A 23,446-nucleotide genomic window follows, 5' to 3' on the forward strand; every position below is an offset into this window, starting at 1 on the left:
ATACTGCTAAATATCTTGCAATGCTCATGACAGTCTCTCACGACAAAGAATTCCCTGACCCAAAATGTCAACAGGACTGATGCTGAGAAACCCTGATTTAATTCTCTCTCCAAATGTTAACTCATTACTAAAAATTAACCATGTAAAGTTGTCCAGCATTGATTTAAGGGTTTCTTACTTTCCCAGGATACCAACTTTCAAGGTATAGTCTGGGGAAGACTGGGGTGATATTGCAAACTTGTCTTTTTAAAATCAGCCACTAAAGAAATTTTCCATTCTTCTCACTAAATTTCTTTTTTGTTTTGGTAAATAACTATTTTAAAATACATGACTATGGGGTCAGAGCAAGCTGAAAAACTCATCAGTTGTGTCCTAATTTATGAAAAAGTGATAGAATTAGTCTCTTCATGTTTCAGAGGGATATTGAGGATGCTTAAGAGTTTCATAAAATTAAATTTTTAAAAGAAACAAGACAGTGTAAGTACTCAAGTTCTGTGACTAAAATTACATAAAATGAAAATCTGAACTTTAAAGTTTAGTATGTGTAACTAGTTCTTTTCTAAAATGTGGCCATCATTCCATGTCAATTTTGAGAGAAATACTGTTTTCTGTTCTGTTGGAGTGCTCCCAATTTTCTTTTCAGCTGTACAATAATTACCAGTCAAAGTAAAACCATCTTACATATTTTATTCTCAGAATGCCAAATTATAAAATAGGCTTTTGGCTATAAATATGGTATTAATTTTAGAGTGTCTGTACAGTCTCTTACTGCATATAGCCAACACACATCTGATTTCTTCCAGCTCAATTCCAAATCATCATAATTTTGCTACAGTCTGGAAATTAGACACATCTGCTCTGATATTTAAATGGCAAACATTCATGCAAAATCTTCTCTCTTGTACACGATGTGCTTATTAATTAGGGAGTCTAAATTCAGTAGTGCTTCAGTAGTTGCTGAAACTCACTTCAGGAAACTGTTCTGCATAAAGACCCAATAAGGAATGCTAGATAGCAATTCCCCAAAGCACAGTCACAGCAGTCTATTTACAACTAAATGCTCTCTATGTGAGGAAAAATGCCTTATTGCATGGTTCATCCAATGGTTAATTCTGACACATTAAAAAATATTCAAGCAATAAAAAGCTTGCTTCAAAATAGTTTTATCTCACTGAGTCCTTAAATAAACAAAATTCACATCTGTGGATGTTTTTCTACTATATTACATGTTTTTGGCTTTCTTTATAGTTGTAAACTATCTTCAAAGTACATTATAAAAACAAATCAAATTTCAGTGGCAAAATGTGGTGTCTTCTTTGACTTAGGACTTATCTTTAGCCACTTCACTATACTCATTTAATACCAACTTAGTGAACTGAAAAGGGAAAAAGAGAAGCTGAAATCCAAAGGTTTTATAGTTTTCAAGACTAAGGATCTGAGGTGGTAGTAAATGAAACTGACTGGACTGAACTGAACTTCTGAAGTAGAAATACATTTAACTGTTCAAGTTTTTCATGGTGCCTCCGATACTCAGACTGGAGGATGGCCAACAGATGCTACAGGACAAGCCTCAGAAGAGAGCAAACTTCCTCGCAGCAAAAGAAGAGAACTCTCACACCAAGAATTATTCATATGAATATCAAAATATTATACCTGGAAAATACTTAGGAAAACAAACTAGAACTGTGCAAGAGTCATAGTTCTCCTTTTTCATCACAAATTTACATTACTTGTCAAAAAGTATTTACATTACTTGCCCCCAGTGAAAGAACAATAAAACAGCATATTACAGACAGAAACCTCAACTTCTGGTAAGGCAGTCATCTGAATTTTAGAACAGATACTGTACTTATTTTTTAAAGCAAGTGGATATTTATTTAAAGACAAAGTTTGTATTTTCTCTATCTGTTGAAGGAAAATTGTTAGAACCATGAACTGGTTTTGTAGCTATGCTCTCACAATAAACACTTGCCTGAATGCTAACTGACATTTAGTGCACCTCCCCACCCCACCACCTCTCTGCTAAAGCCCTAAGCCCAAACTTAGACAGGATTGGTGTTTATACTGTATATAATGTGCCTGAGAAATCTATGGCCCCTACAAAGGAAAAAATGAATACTTCTCAACATGCTTCATTACTTAAATTATTTTAATTAGTTGTAAAAGCCAAACTCCATTTTAAACATTTATAATTTAAAAACAAAAAAGCTTTTTACTTCTCTGAGAACCTTTAATGAGCCTACCTGTAAAAGGACTATGACTGTTAGCCTCTTAAAAGGTAAAAGTCAGTCTGTTCTAACTATGCAGCAAAGTTAACCATGAAAATTTCCAAGTTTCTACTTCTATGACCTAGGATTTTATTTCCTTAAAATTTTGAGCACACGTTACTGTTGATATAGGATCTTATCTTGTAATGTGCACAGAAAACATATACAGATTTCAGTTTAGAATGTGATGCATTTTCATTGTTTCTCCTGCCTTCACCAGTTTTTTTTCTAAAATAAGTCCACTTAGAAAGTTAAAGAAGCCCTGGCTGGTGTGGCCCCCTGGACTGAGTGCTGGCCTACAACCTGAAAGGTCACTAGTTGGATTCCGTCAGGGCACATGCCTGGGTTGTAGGCCAGGTTCCCCAGTTGGGTGTGTGAGAGGTGGCAACCAACTGATGTATCTCTCATACATTGATATTTCTTTCCCTCCTTTTCTCCCTCCCTTTCTCTCTCTCTCTAAAAATAAATAAAATCTTAAAAAGAAACTACCACTAAAGAAAGTAAAATAACATAAAGTACAAGCATACTATATAAAAGAATTGGAAATAAAAGTATCTTGAAATGCAAAATACTTGAACCAAAGGTCTAAGAAAAATTTCAAACTGAGTGACAGCTTATGTCAAAACATCTCTGACAACCAGTGTCTTGGTTTAGCATGACAAGCAACCAGGAGTAAGCTATGACCACACAGTACATTATTCCTAGGCTTCTTATGAACCTTAAACTTTAAGTCTGCCCTATAAATATGTCATTCTTATGAATCCCAGAATGTGTTACAGATAGCTGTCCCTCCTTGGTACATAAGAGGCATTTAATGTAAGTTTGTATCTGTATACTTAACCATTGTAGCAAGCCCAGTGAAGTGCTGTATATCCATGATTGTCTGCTATGGCTGGATTTGCATCCACAGATGCTGCTGACTGCAAAAGGGCTCCAAGGACACCGATGTGTCCACAGGCAGCTGACAAGTGTATAGGTGTCCGGCCCCTGCTATCCCGAAATAAGCACTTAGCACCATGTTGAAGTAATGCGTCTACACATTCTTCATGGCCTGTAACTGCCTGAAAGAAAAATTGTTTGTATGTAGTTGAATGTATTATGTTGGGTAATGCATGCCAATTATAGCTCATTAAAACATTTTTAATTCCATATTTTTAAAGTCTGTATTACCCCTATCTTTTTACCAATCAAGGCATTTATCATTTTCCAGTAATTCAGTGTTTTTATTGGAAGTGGTTTAAATATTAAGTTAAAGCAGTAACTTTATCAAAATGTAAGTGGTATGAAAAACAGGAAGAGAGGAACTTATAATAATTCAATAAAAGACATTTTAAAAGTGAAAAAGAAAAATGTTTAAGAAAATAGTTGTGATAATGTAAAAATGTAAAATTGATATTAACTCTATTTGAGGTTTCAGCATTTAAAATCCCCGCTACCCCAATGCCCGACTGGGGTAGCTTGGTTGATCAGGCATCATCCTGCAAGCAAAGGGTCACCGGTTTGATTCCAGTTGGGTACATGCCTGGGTTGCAGGTTTGGATTTGGTCCCCAGAAGGGGCGCTAACGAGAGGTAGCCGACTGATGTCTCTCATATAGATTTTTCTCTCCTTCACTTTCTCCCTTCCTTCCCCTCTGTCTAAAAACAGGTAAATAAAATCTTTTAAAAAATTAACCAAAAACTAAGATAAAATCTCCCTCAACATTACTGTTCTCTGGATTAAATTGTGCTTTTTAGTTGTTTAAAATTAACATTCTAAAACTACAGTACTGAAAAAAACTGTAAAGATTATTTGGTACAAATTTAATTAAAACAAAACAAAACAAAACACAGCCTAGTTCAGTTTCAGCTAAAATGAGGCCACAGAAACATTTTGAAAGGAAGCGGGATTATTTCTGCTTACCCCTCTGTGCAATGCTGTCCTTCCCCATTTATCTTTGGCATCGACGTTTGCCCCTTTGTTCAGCAGTGAGTAAACACAGTCTGTGTGCCCGTTGAGAACAGAGAGCATCAGAGGGGTCCTGAGCAACAACAGGAATAGCTTCAGTGTTAACCACTTAAGACTCCACTCCATGAAAACCAACGTGTATTCACCCGTTTCCTAAAGACTCCTTTTTGTGATGCAACTTTAAAGTAAGCTTAGTTAAAAAACTGTATTCGATGTTACTCAGTTACATACTAATGCCAGGCTTACTAAAAATGGGCAAAAAGTATAACAACAAACATATTAAAAATAATTTAAATGTTATTAAAACTTACTGTCCATTTCCATCTTGAATATCTACAGCATTCTGTGGTTCTGCATTTCCTATTAGTAGTCGTAAGCATTCTGAGTGACCATTTGTTGCTGTAAAGTGATATTTAAAAGTTTCAGTAATTATATGTAATAATAAAAGAAAATGTCCATCTTAGAGCACACTTTCTAGATATAATTTTGGGGTGGTTTTACTTGTTTTAATAAGCAAGAAAAAAAATGTCTATGGATGCAAAGAAAGTTTCCACTGCATGCACTGACAAAACTGAATAGATATAAATTCCTTATGGCAAATCACGGCCATACCCATGCCTCATTATGTGCCCTGCTAGGAGTATGATCATTTTATTCAGCTCTCTTATGGTGGCCATGTGGTCAGGGAAGGTGGACTGCCTCCAGCCAAGGGATGAAAGCATGATTAGACCGAGTCAGTCACAGTAACTCCTCTTTTGCCAGTGACTGGTTTCAAGGTAAGGACTGGTCCAGTTTTGAACACGGAGATGTTAAGAAGTCCAGAGGGCTTCTGGGAAATATTTTTATTCTGCATAACGAACAGCCCTCCTTTGCCCCTGACTTCAGATGCGCTCCTGCAGAGAAGCAGCAGCTACTCTGAGCTATGAGTGCAAAGGCCAGAGGACAACAGAGAATCTTCAAGGTTCTAACACCCCTGCAGACACTCACCCTGGAAAGTCACTCCATCTCTGGGCATTTTAGGTGAGATGAAACTCTCACTTAACCCACCTTTTAATTGGTTACTATAAAAAAACTATAGTTCACTTCCAGAAAAAAAATCTCAGCATCCTTTTTGTGACTTACGAGTAAGATGCTCCCTTAGAAGCAGATCTAAGGCTTGCAATTACTGAAAAAACAGGCATTTACCAGTAATCTGTAGCTCTGTTTTTCAGTGGCTAGGATGTATAGAGTATAAGATACTGCTGCTTCTGAGGGACTGGCTAATGTCTTGGTTCAGTGTTTAAATATTAAAGAGTGAAAATACACCACTGAAAGTGTTAAATTAACTCTGTAAATGAGCTGTATTTTTTCAAGTTGCAGAATGATATATAATCTTCTGATTTTTTGAATAATAGAAAATGATAGCATTTTAACTCTTTATTCTTATAGTATAGCAATTTATATTCATACATTAATTAAGAGTTTTAACCCATTATTAAAATTTCTGTTTTTAAAACCTGCTTGCATATCTGATAATTTCCAAAAGCCTGCTCTGGAAAAACAGGTAGCTTTACCTATAGTCTTCTAAAAATGCAAGTTTCCAAAAGACTAGAAGTGAAGTCCAATATTCAAATGTGTCCTTAAGGATCACCATAAAAATCAACTAAGTGAAATGAATCTAATCAAACTGGGGATGGGAAAAATGCTTGGGACTTCAGGCCAAGATGGAGGCGTAGGTAGATACACTTTGCCTCCTCACACACCCAAAAGGAGGACAACAACAAATTTAAAAACAAAAAATAACCAGAACTGCCAGAAAATCGAACTATATAGAAGTCTGACAATCAAGAAGTTAATAAAGAAACATTCGTCCCGACCAATAGGAGGGGCAGAGATAGGTAGCCAGGGAGAGGACACTCAGCAGCTAGTGGAATTGGGGTGGGCGAGGCAGTGGCTGGTGGAATGGGTGAGTTGGCAGCTGGCGGACCAGGCGGTCCCATTATTTGCATACAGATAAACCGGTAGGAACAACTGGGGAGTGAGACAGACTGTGCAACCTAGGGTTCCAGTGCAGCAAAATAAAGCCTCAAAACCTCTGACTGTAAAAATCCATAGGGGGTTAGGTGGCAGGAGAAACTCCCAGCCTCACAGGACAGTCCACTGGAGAGACCCAAAGGGTCCTAGAACGAACACAAACCCACCCACCCAGGAATCAGCATCAGAAGGGCCCAATTTGCTTGTGGAAAGCAGAGGAAGTGACTGAAAGCTGGTTGAGAGCCAAGCAAGCAGTACTGTTCCCTTTTGGACTCCTCCCCCATATACTGTGCCATAATGCAGAGACATGGGTTGCTCTAGGCTGCTGAATGCCTGAGTCTCCACTGCTTACTATGTATTAGGCGCGGAGACAAAAAAATATGGCCCAAATGAAAGAACAGATCAAAGCTCCAAAAAAGAGAACTAAATGACAGATAGCCAACTTATCAGATGCAGAGTTCAAAAAACTGGTAGTCAGGATGCTCACAGAAATGGTTGAGTATGGTCACAAAATAGAGGAAAAAGTGAAGGCTATGAAAAGTGAAATAAAGGAACATGTACAGAGAACCAACAGTGATGAGAAGGAAACGGGGACTCAAATCAATGACATGGAGAAGGAAGAAATAAACATTCAACCAGAACAGAATGAAAAAACAATAATTCAAAAAAATGAGGAGAGGCTTAGGAAACTATAGGACAACTTTTAACATTCTAAAATTTGAATCATTGGGGTGCCAGAAGGAGAAGAGGAGGAGCAACAAGTTGAAAACTTATTTGAACAAATAATTAAAGACAACTTCCACAATCTGTTGAAAAAAATAGACTTCTAGGAAACCCTGGAAGCTCAGAGTCCCAATGAAGTTGGACCAAAGGAAGCACACACCAAGACACATCATAATTACATTACTCAAGATCAAAGATGAGGAGAGAATCTTAAAAGCAGCAAGAGAAAGGACAAAGGAGTTCCCATAAGACTGTCAGCTGATTTCTCAAAAGCAACCTTGTAGGCAAGAAGGGGCTGGAAAGAAGTACTCAAAGTCATGAAAGATAAGGTCCTACATCCAAGATTACTCTATCCAGCAAAGCTTTCATTTAGAATGGAAGGGCAGATAAAGTGCTTCCCAGATAAGGTCAAGTTAAAGGAGTTCATCATCAATGAGCCCTTAGACTTATCTAAGAAAACAATGATAAAAAATATGAACAGTAAAATGACAACAAACTCACAACTATAAACTGAACCTAAAAAAACAAAAAACAAATTAAGCAAACAATAGATCAGGAACAGAATCACAGAAATGGAGATCACATGGAAGGTTATCAGCAGGGAGGCAGAGGGGGGAGAGTGGGAGAATAGTATGGGAAATGGAGAAGCCAAAGAACTTATATGTATGACCCATGGACACGAACTAAGGTGGGAGAATGCTGGTGGGAGGGTAGGTGCAGGGCAGAAGGAAATAAAGGAGAAAAAATAAATGGGACAACTGCAATAACATAATCAAGAAAATATATTTTTTAAAAAAGAAAAATGCTTAGAAATGGGTTTTTTTAAGTGTACCAGTCTTGGTTATTTAAAATGAATACCACCTTGTAGTAATTCCTGTAGAGAATCCGCATCTGGTAATGATACTCAGATGGTACCAAGTCATCACAATGATATGCTCACATGCTTTTGCATTTTCACACATCTGCAACATCACAAAATCACACCAGAGTAGGTCTTGCATAGGTAGGTGTTTTATAACTAAATAAATGTTTAATGCAGCACCCTGGTATAGTAAGTCAAAATGTTTATCAACCATTGAAGCAAAAGCACATACAAATATAAAATAACTTCCATTTAAAAGTAAAAACTATTGTATTGTTTTGCTAATAGAGTACTTCAGAGTTAGACTTACATAAATCCAATTTCTAAGGTAGACAATGATTTTACCATTTAGAATATAGTAAAAATAGAAAGTCTAGTGGGGAGGAAGGAACAGAAAGACAAACCAAAAAGTCAAATTGAAAAAGAAAAGACAGGAAGTGGTAAATAAAACCATGCATAATATTTTGCATACCTGCAGCATGTATAGGCGTTCTCTTCAAAACATAATCTTTTACTAAGATTGAGGCTCCCTGATTGATGAGTACGTCCACACATTCAACATGGCCCTTAAATGCTGCAAGATCTAAGGGTGTTCTTCCACTATTATTTCTCACATCAAGATCTAACAGAGACTGTACCAATACTTCCAACGCTTGATGGTGACCATGGTAGGCCTAGGATAAAAAATATATATAAATTAATAAAAAACTACACATATTTAAACTGACTTCCCAGATACTCTGGAAAACATACAGAAGTAAGCAAACTTGTCTTCACATATATTTGAGATAACCCCAAATTTCTGTATTGAGAATTCAGAATGTTAACTATAAATTTTTAAACAATCAAATAATAGACTACAGTGTTAGGGAATAAATATTCTGCAAATAATAACAATTCAAATGATATGATCTTTTCATGAATCTACAATGTCTGGTTCATGGCAGACATTCAATAGATGTGTGACATGGGTTCAATTAAAGCTTTCATCCTAAATATATGACTCCAAAGTCTGTGTTTTCAATCACAGATCAATGATCCTCTGAACTCCCCGATAAAACTTCATCATAATTAAAGTAGAAACAGTCAGCAACTGAAGTTCAGTAGTACTCAAGTCTTCTGATTTCTCAAATTAAAATGACTACCCCGACTGCATAATATGCTGTATCTCAAAAGTAAACATTTCTTTTAGGAAAAAAATACTTAGAATGAGCCCTGCTTAAATAACTGCCACATGCCAGGCACTGTCCTAGCTGTCCAACAGAGTAAGGATATTTAAAGATTTCTCAGACTGAAGCCCCGCTTTTTACACAGTCTGGTAAAAGGACTTTATAGATAATTCATTTAAAAAACCAACATGTCAACTGAACATTTATTCTCATTGGACTAGCCGCCAAGCAGGACATAAAGCAGTAACAAGACAGTTCTGGCATGAAAGGAATGTTCTCTCTAGTTCACTCACACCACTTTGTTCACTAACTCACTCACTCACTCTAGTTCACTCAGACCACCACTTTGTAGCTAAAGGACTTTCGTAAGTTATTTTTTTATACTATTTACACCTAAATATCAGCAGATAGGTAAATTATCACATGTGAAAATTTCACTGGAAATTTAAAAAAACATAAAATTCTACCATATTTGAGCTAAATCTCACTTGCTCCTAATCTGAAAAAAAGAAACTAGGTATGAAAAAAGATGCTAAAAGATACTAGCTAGAAGATGGCTTTGTATTGCATCCAAGGGCTGTAAAGACATTTCTTGTGGAAATGTCAGAAAGTACCAACAAGAAGTAAAGCTGCTCTAGGCCTCACTGAGCTCTTTAATGTTTCTATCTCAGAGATTTACGTTACTGGAGATCACTGAGCTCTACGGTCTTAGGATCACATTTAATCTTGTTGCTCACAAGATCATTGATTCTCACTGATCATTCCTAGTCATCTGCTCAGACTTCACTTCTTGCCACCAACAGTAGAATGGCTATTTTCTCCATGCTGGCTTTGTCCTCTGCATGACTTATTTACTATACGACTTTGGAGAGCAGACAGTATTTCTAAAGACTTAAAGAGCAAGAAAGCAGAAAGCTTCAGCATGCCTTCTTATTTAGAACATGGAAGTGGTGAGAAAAACAAAGCAGAAGAGTAAATGTACATGTGTCAGTGCTAGAAAGTATGCAAGGAGAATATTAAGATAAAAATAGTAATAGTCTATGTGAGAAGAAAAAAAATTAAAGGGACCACCGAACCTGGAATAATCCACATTAACTTCAATACCACCTCTGTAAGAGTGGTCCCCCACCTTTGTGGCCCCAGGGACTGGTTTTGTGGAAGACATTTTTTCCATGGTGGAGGGCAGGAGCTGGGATTCCGGCAGTAACATGAGCAAAGCTTTGGTCCGTCACCAGCAACTCACCTCCTGCTGTGTGGCTGGGTTCCTAACAGGCCACCAGGGAACTGGGGAGCCTGCTCTATAAGCATTTTACTATCCTTAAAAATCAGAGGTCTCACAAATAGCTAGTGACAGTACCCAAGTCTCCTCATTCTCAAAGTTCCCACCCTTCCCTCAACTGTAACATGCTTTGTTTCAGAACCGAATTCTTCCTTTAAGACAGAAAGAAGTAGATTGGGGTCTGCTTGATATTTCCCAAGGTAATTCTTCCCATATTTGAATTAAAGGACTCCCCCAGCTTCCTCCTCTTAGTGACTGACATTGAGAGGAAAAATTCAGAGGCATCCTCAGCTAAAAGGAACACCGCAGATCACACGGCCAAATCTTACAGCAGAAGCCATTGAAGGGCCAGTGAGCACACACCTAGTTAGCACCCCAAGCTCACAAACTAAACACAAAGTTGTAGAAATACCACAGAAATGATGGTTCTTATACCACTTGCTTATTTAGCAAGTTAGAAGGCCTTCCCACTCACAATGAGAGTGCATTTTAAAATTCTCATTACAGGTATATTCTCCCCCTTGGCTTAGGCTTTGGGGGAAGCCAGAAGAATATTTCAAGGAGATAAAACATAAAAGTGCATTCAAGAATTATCTGAATAAGGAAGTTCTTGAAGTTTTCATTCCATGATCATCACCACATGGACCAAAAGTTCTGGGTACTAGTTTGAGTCAACACAGAGACATATTTTCAGTAAACCAGCCACCGAGTTGGCGGTGAAAGTAGTACTTACAGCCAAGTGCAAAGGGCTTATTGTTGCTCTATTGTCTGAATCACTCAGCATGTCTGTTCCAGAGGTTTCCATTAACTGAGAAATGAAAGCATTGTAAATGTCAGAAATGATACTTTCAGATGCACTACAGCACTTACTCCCACTGCCTTCTCCCCATGTTTCCACTTTGGAGTATACCGATACTTGAATATGAATTAAAAAAATCTCAGACTCTGATATCGTAAAAACTCAACTCAGCAAGTTTATCGAACAGATCATCCCAAAAGTGTGGTGAGGATCACAGCCTAAGAGTTTTGAGGGAGGGTTATATACTAAGAGCTTGAGGGAAATATTATTTAATCACCACCAAGTAACACCCACCCCCTTACACGATTTCTGTCACTATCTTTGTTCTCAGGAATGTGTAAAAGATGTTACAGCTCTAGTGAGAGCAGACAAATAAATAATTATAATAGTCTACACTGCAGGGAGTAAAAAAGGACTAATACTTACAACATCTAAAGGAGTTTCACTTGCAATCTGAAATAAAATTTAAAATAAAAAATATTTAGGTTAGAAAGTATTCATATATATAAAAGAGAGAAATGCTAACTACAGCTATTTACATAGGACTTTGTTAAATTCAATTCTGAACCTGTGCTTGCTTCCCTTGCCTCCAAAATTAAGTTTTTTTAAATAAGCAATGGTGTAAACTATTAGACCACAAGTCCAGATATATTAATCTAAGATTTTAGTCTAAAGATACCATAGTAACCTAAGAAAATATTTGTTATTTCTGTAGCATGTTTTTTTTTAAAGATTTTATTTATTTATTTACCTTTAGAGGGGAAGGGGAGAGGGAGAGAAACATCAATGTGTGGTTGCCTTTTGTGCGTCCCCTGCTGGGAGTTGGCCTGCAGGGAACCTGCCTACAACCCAGGCATGTGCCCTGACTGGGAATCAAATTGCGATCGTGTGGTTCGCAGGCCCGCGCTCAATCCACTGAGCTACACCAGCCAGGGCTTGTAGCATGGTTTTAAGCGCTATATTAAATGTCAATTTCCTTTTCCTATTTTTTATACTTACTCTCCTTGAATTTTATTTCCACTTAAAGGGAAGAAATGTTTAATACAATTTATAAGGTAAGTATAAATAAGGACACCTTTAACTTGAAACATCTGTCACACACCTGAGAAATTATTTCACTTGTCCAACCAAGGGGGTGGTATGGTGTGTATATTCAAGAATGAGAGCACAGTTGAAATAAAAGGTTTCTTTAAAGAAGTAGAGTCTTCCTTACTAGGAGGGGTTGCTAAAAAAAACAAACAACCCAGGCCTTTCAGGATTCCTATATATTGGGGGAAGCTTCCTCTCACAGGAATGTTTATTTCTTATTTAAGACATGGTTATATTTCTTCAGAAACACCTGGAAAACATTTATTTAAAAGAGCGGGGGGTGTAAATGCTACATAGATATGGTAATATAAGGGAGGGACATAGGTAGTCCTGTCCAGAAATCTAATTTTATCCTTTCTTTGGTAAAGGGAAAAGACAGTGACAGGTATCTTACTGAGGCAAGTATGACTTCAATAGGTATATGGATTCTAAAAATGTTTTTAAAAGCCACAAAACTTATTGATCCATTTACTCTCATTTTCATTAAATTATTAGAATGTGAACTCAAATTCATCCTTCTACTAGAATTCAGAAATCTTACCAGTTGAAGACATAGACGGTGACCATATGCAGCTGAATAATGCACTGCATTGTATCCTTGCTTATCACGAATCCCTGGGTTTGCATCATTTCTTAGTAAGTATTCCAGGCACCTATTGTACAAACAACATATTCAAAATTATAAGTCCTGAATTTTAACCAGTGACAAAAACTGATGTTTTTCTTATATCTGAGTAATGTACAATCATAAATACACTTATATTATAAATAAGTAGTAATTAAAAATATTGACTACATCATAAAAATACAAACAAAATCTTCCAAGGCCTGTCAGCAAGGACAGTGAACCTAAGGGCTGGTTTTTACAGTCACTATCTATGGGACCACCTACTCCAAACAATGTCTGATACGATGAACTCGAAGTAGGCAAACATTCCTGCTCACCAATCTGGAACACACAGTGAGTATAATATCTCATTAGGAGACTCAAAGGACACAAACAGACAGAACCTCACAAAACCAGTCAGAATTCAATGATCTTCAGACAATTATAATTGAACAACAATTTTTTAAAAAGTGAGTTGTAATGAAGGGAGATGTAATCTTTTTGCTGGTTAAAAAAAATTCAATGATTTTGAAACCCCTCCCACCCATTTCTCTTTCAAACCAATAAAATCATATCATCAGGTGAGGACTTAAAAGTAACAAGACTAGTGGGTTTTTTTTGGTGTTCAAAAACTAGGTCCGAGGGCACTTCAGGAAGTACTGCCAGGAGTGTGTAAACCCTGTGTACAGTCTTCCTTGGTGCCCAACTCAAAAGTCATGCTCACTGGGGCGAAGAAAAGACCTGCAGGGCTAAAGGGCAGGCTCATCGCTTTACAGGCACAAACATTTCACTCGGGGCTTATCTATCAGAGAAAAGAACTATTTTAGGATAACTTGCTGATACATGAAGTGCTAAAAAAAAAGATTTATTTAAGGAAAGCAAAACAAGTAGGTAAGTTCATGTTCACTTTCTAAAGTAGGGGGCATGTCTCAAAGCATTATTTACAGTAACTAGTTCAAGTTACAGTATTAAATGGTTTGAAATAATTTAACTGTTATACATACAGTAGTTTCTATCAACTCACATTATTTCTTTACATTTTTACATTCGAACTACTCAGATGACTGGTGTGTAATGAAATGAAGACTAAGGGTTGACTAACAGTGATAAAATCCCTTGTATTGACAGGGCTTTTAGACTCTAAGGAGTTTCATAACTACTTTGTGAGATGCACAGTATTTGTAACAAATGAAAAATTGCTGACACTCAGAAAAATTAAAAACTTGTTCCAAACCTTTTGGCTGGCATACAGAGAAGCAAGGACTAGACCTCAGCTCTTCTCTGCAACTAGAGTGCTTTCCATGCTCCCAAACGTCTCAGCACAGGGGTTAACGAGTTTGAACAACACTTTAACCTGGGTGCTTGTAAAATACTGAACCACAAAATTACTTGATCTTGAAAATCTGGACCTTACTTTTAACTTAAAAATAAGGCAGAGAGGAGAAAGTCAATTCTAATTTATTTTTCCTAATTGTGAGTTAACACATGTTTATTTTATAAAATTCAGAAAACTGAATGAAGACCTTTCTATAATCTCTCCCCTCCTAAAGTAAATTATGTATGCAAATACGGAGGAATATTTATGATCAATAGCTAAGTAATAAACAATACTTACTAGTAAAATTTACCTTCATTTAATGTTAGACAATTACGTATTCTCATTTCAATTAAGCACATAATTTAGATTACAGCACATTTCAAACACTGAAATGTCTCTTACTCTTCCCTCACCACCCATGAACTTCTAACACTGAGATCTGGTACAACTTCAGACTGATTCAAACTCATGTGTCCCATGCATAAGGACTTCTAAGCCAAACGCAGGGGAGGTAGCACGGTCAACAGAGGACCTCCTTCATTCAGCCTGCTGTATTAGGGAATACAGTAGTGTCTAGTCCTATCAAAAAGCAAACAAAACCAAAAAAAGTCGCAGTTTAAAAATCAATCCTTATAGGAAGATTTAATGGGACAGGTACTATTTGAAGCAATTCAGATATTCTATAGCTCATGTGGCCATGAGTTAGGTCAGACTATTATCCCCACTTCACAAAAAAACGGGCCCAGAGACGTTAAGCACCTTGCCCACGTCCCACAAGTGGCCGAGGCCGGCTAAAACCCAACGCTGTCTCGCACGCACGGATGAAATCAGTTTAACAAGGCTGCTGAGCGAAGTCCTATACAAGAGTCAAAAAATGTACCCCTCTTTATTACAACACGTGTTAATTTAAAGATAATTTATTTTGGCAATAAAAATACCAAAATTTAGGAACAAATAAAAGGACTGTAAAACTTCTAAACAAAAAACTATATAATTTCATTTATATAAGGTTCAAAATAGACAATACACAATGCAATAAGTCAAAATATTTCACTTTTGTAAAAAATGCCAACTATTACCATAAAAGTAATTTCAGTGAAGTATCAGGAACATTTATGCACCATTATGTAACTACAGAAAGACACATATAGTGGTCTTCAACTTTGATTAGACTCTGAGAGACATGTTCCAAAATATAAACAACTTTTCCTCAGGATGTTGACAGGGGGTTAGCAAACAATCCTGAAGAAAACAAACCAACAAACACACATTATTAAATAACAGCGACTTGAAGCCATGGAGTGTGTGTTTCTTCTTTTAGAAAATACTTCACTCTTTGGCAAAGTATGAATTATGTCAGATTATCTTATTATCTAACCTATTCCTGGAAATTAAATCCTTGGATTTTAGAAAAATAAATCAACACTTTAATGCTGCCATTTAAGCTTCCAAAACAATCACTTATTGAAAGAATGGTTCTCTTATCCTAAAATAATTACTGGGGTTTATAGCTTCCCAAAGGTTCCCTGGGAACAAACAAATCACTAAGTCAATAAATGATGGCATCAGACAAGCCCTCTGGGACACCGGTACTTGTAAAGGTAAGAGGCTCCACGAAACCAATGCTAGAGTCTTTGACAAATACAATCTCATTTCATTTTCCTCACAGCTCTAAGAAGTAGGTTTCATTCTTTTTTACGAATAGTTTTGCTTATCAATTACTTGCTCAGGTTCAAAGAGGTGTAACATGGAGATTCCAAGACTTAAACTGGGTCTTTTGGATTCCAAAGCTCATGTTCTTTCTAGTACATCAGGCTGCCTGGGGTTGATACTGAGAATTAAGGGTTTAAATAATAAATGTCACTAGCCTAAATCTATCTGTATGTAACTACTCTGGTACATATGAAATTATATAGTGATATATTCCTACAAACAGAAAATACATTTTCTTAGTGCCTTCAAGATTAGAATTTTATAACTCAACATAACAAAATGCTACAGAAACAGCTTTAAAATTAATTACAGAATTTATAATAAATTAACATTTGTGAGTAATACCATCAATTTCTGCTTTTTATTTTGAGGGCAAAAGTATATGTTAAAAACGAGAAACAGTTCTGTTAAAGGCAATTTCCTTGAAATATATTTTATAAAGTCTTTCTCCAGGAGACTTTATAAGGTTTTTCCTAAGGATATTTTCACTCCTCACTGACACAGACACTGAAGATCTCTTTGCTGTCTCTAATGAGTGTATTTTTTCAAAGTGGCAATAAACAGGGGTGGGCAAAAGTAGGTTTACAGTTATGAGTATACAAAACAGAGTCATTATTAAAGTACTATAAAATGGGCCTGATCAACTTTAATTGAATATTAATTATGGAAAAATTTGTGTTTCTCATTCTTTTGTTCCCATTTGTTCTATTTATTTATTTAATTTGCTGATTTTAGAGAAAGAGAAAGAAAAACATTGATCTGTTGTTCTACTTATTTATGCATTCATTGGTTGAGCCCTGTACGTGCCCTGACTGGGAATTGAACCTGCAACCTTGGCATATTGGGACAATGCTCTTACCAAATGAGCTACCAGACCAAGGCTTCACTTAGTCATTCTTGACCACTTTTTACTTATTCCATTATCCCATTTACTTATTTAAGCAATATTTAATACCAGCTATGTGCCAGGTTCTGCCACTTCAACGACTCCCTTTTTTTTGATACTTTACAAGGATCCCATGCACATATGAACTCTCTGCCTCTGCAGGGTAGTGCTATTCCAATCACCGCCCTATCCTCTGAGAGCACGGTCCATGTACCTCTTCTCTTTCCCTTTCTCTGTTATATACTCAAGACTGTTGCCTTTGAGAAGTCAGATGGAAAAAATATGGAGGTGTGATTAAGATGTGTTTTTGGCAGGGAGAAGGGACCTTTATCTTTCTTCTACCAGATTAGTCAACAAGAAGGAATTGAATAGAAATAGGTAAAAATAACTATAATGAACAAATAATCATGAAACCAATTTACTTCCCACTCTAGAGACCTAAGGAAAGATAATCAACAACAAAAAATACAAAAAGGAAATAAAAATGGCCACGCATATGGAAGACGCTGGTTTACAGGAACAACAATCCTTCATTCTCACCACATGATACTCACTTGCCATCTGTGTCTGACGTCGCGGCATAATGCAGGGGTGTGCATCCTCTTTCATCAAGGTCATTCACACTGGCTCCTGATCCCACAAGAGCAAACAGGCACTGGTAATTGCAGTTGGCAGCAGCATAGTGCAGTGGAGATCTTTTGTAAATATAAGAACAGTAAAAGGGACACAGAGAAGTAAACAAGAGCACAGTGGACTCTTTCTTACTGCACTCAGTTACAAATACTGTCTTTATAAGTGAGCATGAGATTGACTTCTGCCATAAACTAAGTCTTTTGGAGGGCTGAACACAAAGCTAAAGGAGGAGAAAAGTTAGGTAGCAAAAAACCTCTAAGAATTGGAAATTAGAAACACAGTGTCTAGATAGTAACAATTCCAATCTTTTGAGTGAAATACACTCTCCTTATTCTGTTCAGAAACTCGGCAACTTTTATTTTAACAAAGCTTCTTCTATACTAACAAATAGTAATTAGGTACTGTTTACTGAGAGTCAACTCTATTTGATCCTAAATTGTTTATTCCCATTGTTGTTATATAATTCAATAAAACATTATATAAATTGATGAAAACAATATTTCACAGTACAGAGGTAGCAGCTTCTGTATGTGTTTCAGTAGAGGGATAAAAGGTAAGAGAAAATACAAGAGCATTAAAAAAAAATGCTCAGTTATATCCACTATCTGATAGAGCTATAAAGTAATACAGATTTTTGAAGTAAAACCTGCACGGTTTTGAAGACTGTTCATTATTCAGAAGAGTTAGAGCACTGTTTTAATTTCTAAAGACTGAATATTCATAGCTGATTTCTTTCCAGTTACTGAAATGAAACAGAATGTTACTAAATTTAGAAGTCCCTGTCTCTGGATTACAAAGCTATGATTCTGTCACGAGGGGGAGGGGGAGGAGGAGAAAAGGAGGAATGGAGGGAGGCAGGGAGGGGAAAGAGGAGGGGGAGGAGAGAAAACAGAAAAGTGAAGGTCAAATTTAGCCCAGTATTTATGGCATTTTTCTGAAACACCAAGTGAAATGACAGTAAATCATTATTTACTTTATTGGATAATAGTATGGTATAGTAACAGTATTTTTAAAAATGCAATTAACTCTGAATTACTTTCAAGCTTTTATACTCAGAATGTGCTTCAAAAGCTCTATTTGTAGTATAGAATGCTTCAAGTCCTATGAATTAACTAATATAAGATGGATTAAAGCAGATTCACTAGAAAAATACTGCTTTCCAAAGCCAAACAAAGTGATTTTTTATTTTGCAGGTCATTTAGTTCCTTCCATCTGCATGCTTATAAGAGTAGTCTGTTAGTAGTTTTTTCTTTTCTTATACGCTTTTCTGATTCCCCACAATACATAATTCTGTTTACTTCTCTTTTTTAAAGATTTTATTTATTTATCTTTAGAAGAGAAGGAGAGAAACATCAATGTATGGTTGCCTCTCGTGAGTCCCCTGCTGGGAACTGGCCTGCAACCCAGGCATGTGCCGACTGGGAATTGAACCAAGATCGTGTGGTTCGCAGGCCCGTGCTCAATCCACTGAGCTACACCAGCCAGGGCAATTCTGTTTACTTCTGCATTGGCCTAATCACAATTCCTTTTTATACACCCACCCTTTTTTGTCATATACACTTTGATATAATTCTCAAACTCTTGACACATGCAATCTTGCTCATATTGCCACCTCTGTTTCTCAAACCCATTCAAACTGCCTCCAATCCTTACTAACATGGTTCTAACACAGTCTGAGTCAATTCCTACTCTAAGCAACTTAGTGGATAACGGTGGCTTTAAGCACTGCCACCACAAATGCTGGTAACAGCGAGGTGGCCTGGGTTTGAACACTGAGAATGAGGATTGGCTGAGTGACTACAAAGGGACTCTGTCACTTCACAGGTGCTTTCCTGCAGACATACTCAGGGAGTGTACGTGGATATGTTGATATGTGTATATGGGTATGTAGGGAATCACAGGAGAGGCGAAAGGAAAATTATACATATAATCTGTCATTTCCTCCCTCTTCCCAGTGCTCCATATCCAATCATGGGCAATACTTTCTCTGATAAAGGAATGACTTGAAGGAAAGGAAAACTGCTGCTTAGTTCTGGGTCTCCTGAGTTTGTTTCTTGAAGGCACCATATTTCCCTGGTTTTGTATTTCCATGGCTATAATTACGGGAGGAGGAGAAATGGTATCAATCAATACAGAGGTACTTATAAGGTAAAGCTGTGGCTGACAGCCTCGGGCTGTGGCAGGTGCTCAGGTGGAAGATCGTGGGTAGGAATGAATATTCAAAAGTTATCAACTTACCCGGACCTCTCGGTGAATCATGATTACAATGCAAAAGCTGCTGGATTGTTCAGTTAATCCTCAGAAGCCAGTGAGAAGGTCAAGTAAGTCATTAAGTAATATTAATTAGGCTCTACAGAAGAAATGTATCACACCTCACCTCCCAAATTTGTCCTTTTTGTTGAAGTCCGCACCAGTATTCAGCAAAAGGTTTAGGCATTCCAAATTCCTATCCAGGGAAAAACAGAAGACTGACTTGTCAGTAATTTTGTAATGTAATTGGTAGGTTTAAATATGTATAAAAGAATGTTTTCAAATGAGGGTAAATGAAATGACATAATTTTCAGTTTATGAAGAATAAAAACATGAAAACTCACCTTATCTAAAATTTTAACAATTATATACATACATATTGTACACTGAAAGTAACAAATGAATCATTTTGTCACTATTTAAAAGGAAGCTGGCATTTGTAAAGGAGTGCCTAAAGAGTTTTTAGGAACCTTTAAATTATAATTAAATGGTTTAAATTTAAGTGTTTCTTTTTAAAGATTTTATTTATTTATCTTTAGAGGAGAAGGGAAGGAGAGAGGGAGAGAAATATCAATGTTTGGTTGCCTCTTCTTCGTCCCCTGCTGGGAACTGGCTTGCAACCCAGGCATGTGCCCTGACTGGGAATTGAACTGCGATCCTCTCGCTCACAGGCCTGCGCTCAGTCCACTGAGCTACACCAGTAAGGTGTAGGTTTTTACACTAGCCACGCTAAATTTAAGTGGTTTTTAATACTAAATTGAATTAAAATGGGTGTAAAAAATCCCCTGAAAATATAGATAACGTCCCAAATTAGCTTTCCTCTATCTTTTCCTATATATGCTTGCTTGCTTCAATGTACGCTTCGTTAAAATTATAGGAGCATACATTGCATGCATGAGTATTTCTACAACTTAATTTTTATAAACTTGAACATCAACTTACTATATCACTATGAAAACTGTAACTGGTAAACAACCAGAAATTCATGTTATCTATTGTTCCTCTCTCTGCAGCATGTAATGTGGATGCTGGGTTCTCTGGTGCCACTGGAAGACCAAGTGGATCGAGTCTCATGCTCATAATACATCTCTACAGCTAAGACTGGGCTAGTGAGTGGTAGGTAATCTTGGTTCAGCACACTTGTCCTCTGAAATCACTACTAATTTTTAAGGAATTACTATTGGGAATAAAATTCTTGCAAATGCCCTTTTAATAAGTCATCATGTGAATTAAATGGCTTATCACAGACTTAGGATCTACATTATCAGAAGCATTAGATTAGCAGCATGCTTCAGGGACTTCAGTTTTAGTTGAAATTTTATTGTTCATTCAAACCAACTGTCTAGTTTCCTCTAGTAGTAATATTTAAAACTTAGTCCAAAATCGTTCAATTTCAAATTTTCCATTTCATATATATTAGTCCTGAGTAGAGGGCAAGACAGAAACAGCTATCAACATTTCCTGCCCCCCAAAATTATGATTAAAAAACCCCAAACACCTTCTCAAAGAATATTAGTATTAGAATGCCCACAAATTGTTCATGCCCTCACTGGAGAAAATAGACATTTCATTAAAGCATCTTCTCTTATTAAAAGCAATACTCCATTTTGTAGGCTTGCGCTACCTTGTTCCCTCACAACTCATGACTTAGGTGGATAAAGATTAAAAAAAGCAATTTCTACTACTCTGGGCTTTCTTCTTCCATACCACTCCTGTTATGTTTCCTATTTTGAGGTAGCACAGAACGAAAAAAGAGAAACAAAGATAAGAAGAACTGCCATAATAAACTACTTTTTTCTTAAAATAATAAACATTTTAACATACCCTCCAGCTGCAGCTGCATGCAGACAGGTCCTACCGAAATCATCTGGGGTATCTATATCAAATCCTACGAGAATGAATACATTTTATACATAAAATATATTTCAGACAATGTTACTTTATATTATAGTATTATGTCATATTATTGTATACCAATTGCCAGTGAAAAAAGTTTTTAAAATAAAAATGAATAAAAAAAACCATGGGACACAATGAAATATTATTGATCAATAAAAGAAAATACTGTTAATGTGACAACATGGAGAACCCTTGAGAACACTTTGCTAAGTGGAAGAAATCTGCCAGAAAAGACCACATCTTGAGTGATTCCAGTCCTATGAACTGTCCAGAATAGGCAAATTTAGAGAGACAGAAAGTAGATTAGTAGTTGCTTAGGGTTAGAGGAGGGAGGAAATGGGGACTAACTGCCAATGGAGTTTTCTTTTAGGAGGAAATAAGTATGTTCTAAAACTGATTGTAGTGATGGTTGCACTTTAAAGAACAGACTAAAAAAGATGGAATAAACTTTAAATGGGTGAATTGTGTGATATGTGAATTACATATTAATGAAATTTTTTTACAAGTCAAATTTATTACTAAAACTGAGAAGAGATTGCAGAATTCTCTTTCATAGGTAAATGGGTGTGTGAATACTTATAGGCTCCCCCCCCTTTTCAAAACTTGAAGTGGAATTAACTCACCTAAGGACTATCATTTAAGAAAAACTCAGAAGGGTCTGTCTCATAATATGTTAATTTTCACTGAAACTTTCTCATAATTCCTTCAGCAGTCATGAGTATTAATATATAAAATCTGTCCAACTTTCTTTTTCCCCCACATTTTTAAAAGATTTTATTTATTTATCTTTAGAGGGGAAGGGAAGGAGAGAAGGAAAGAAATATCAATGTATGGTTGCTTCTGGTGCATCTCCTACTGGGAACTGGCCCGCAATCCAGGCATATGCCCTGACTGGGAATCGAACCATGGTTGTTTGGTTCATAGGCCTGTGCTCAATCCACTGAGCTACAACAGCCAGGGCTGTCCAACTTTCTTAAAACTCTGAGAAATAGAGTATCATTTAAAATCAATTAATTCTTACATATTTAGTAATCCCATGCATTGAATAAGGACCACAGTTTTATAGTAATATTTATAGAAAGCTATTGATTGTTTTATTTCAAACTGACTAGGATTATGGTATTTTGAAATAGTAATTAAATAATGTAAGTAATTTCACAAACCTAGAAGATACTGAAGGATGGCTATCAGCTCTTTAAAAGGGAAGCATGCAAATGAAGATATTTTGCTTCTAGTCATAAAGGGACAATCCAAAACGATTACCGTTCAATGAACAGAAGCTGCTCTAGAAATATTCCACATCCCATTCCTCAACTAACAGAGAAGTAAATCACTGGAAAAATAAAACCCTTCCCAGAGACGAAGAGAAAACTGAATCTTAAAATTAAATGACTCAACTTTTTCTAAGAGGAGTTAACAAAGGATTCACGCTTGGAGATATCTATATATAATTTTGGAAGAACAGAATAAAGAAACTGTATTAAAACAGGGGGTAGGGGATGGGAAAACAAAAGACTCAGTCTCCAAAGGTTCCACTTACCAGAAGAAAGAAGTTTCCTGCAGCAATCTGAGAAACCACTTAAGGCTGCCAAATGCAGGGGGAACATTCCATGTATGCCACGCCTGAAGTAAAAAGGACACTATTCTTAATATAATACAAGAAAAATACAATAATTTACATAAATTACAAAGAAACTAAAAGGGAAAAGACAGACATGTCAAAATCTTAACTTTGGGAGAACAATTTGGCAAAAGGTTGAAGGTGGACATAATTTATAATCCAGCAATTTCCTTCAGAGTTAAGTTTTCCCCCCCGCAGTACTGCCGTCATCATGATTTGTGGTGTGTGGGGGTGGGGGTGTGGTGTGGGGGTGGGGGTGGGGACCGTCATGGGTTTGCAGGATATTCAGCAGTGACCCTGGGCTCTACCTATTCTATATGCCAGTAACATCCTCCTCCCTAAATTATTACAATCAAAAATTTTTCTGCACAT

At 36.6% G+C, this 23,446-nt stretch overlaps 1 protein-coding gene across 7 annotated transcripts in view; it reads right to left on the minus strand.

Annotated features, from left to right (window-relative positions):
- ANKRD28 (ankyrin repeat domain 28) overlaps positions 1-23,446 on the minus strand; it is a 188,408-nt gene that overhangs the window by 11,152 nt on the left and 153,810 nt on the right. For all 7 annotated transcript variants that reach the window (XM_037061341.1, XM_037061337.1, XM_037061340.1 and 4 more), the window contains 11 exons: positions 22,994-23,076; positions 21,379-21,442; positions 19,682-19,750; positions 17,226-17,366; positions 12,689-12,800; positions 11,485-11,511; positions 10,993-11,067; positions 8,284-8,485; positions 4,525-4,612; positions 4,169-4,286; positions 3,109-3,328 (listed from right to left, as the gene is read on the minus strand). In XM_037061341.1, the coding sequence (XP_036917236.1) occupies positions 3,109-3,328; positions 4,169-4,286; positions 4,525-4,612; positions 8,284-8,485; positions 10,993-11,067; positions 11,485-11,511; positions 12,689-12,800; positions 17,226-17,366; positions 19,682-19,750; positions 21,379-21,442; positions 22,994-23,076 (1,199 nt within the window). The remainder of the gene's footprint in view (positions 1-3,108; positions 3,329-4,168; positions 4,287-4,524; positions 4,613-8,283; positions 8,486-10,992; positions 11,068-11,484; positions 11,512-12,688; positions 12,801-17,225; positions 17,367-19,681; positions 19,751-21,378; positions 21,443-22,993; positions 23,077-23,446) is intronic.

The sequence above is a fragment of the Sturnira hondurensis genome, unplaced genomic scaffold, assembly GCF_014824575.4.
Source record: "Sturnira hondurensis isolate 20B ecotype Veracruz unplaced genomic scaffold, ASM1482457v3 Scaffold0013299, whole genome shotgun sequence".
In the NCBI taxonomy this organism is placed as follows: Eukaryota; Metazoa; Chordata; class Mammalia; order Chiroptera; family Phyllostomidae; genus Sturnira; species Sturnira hondurensis.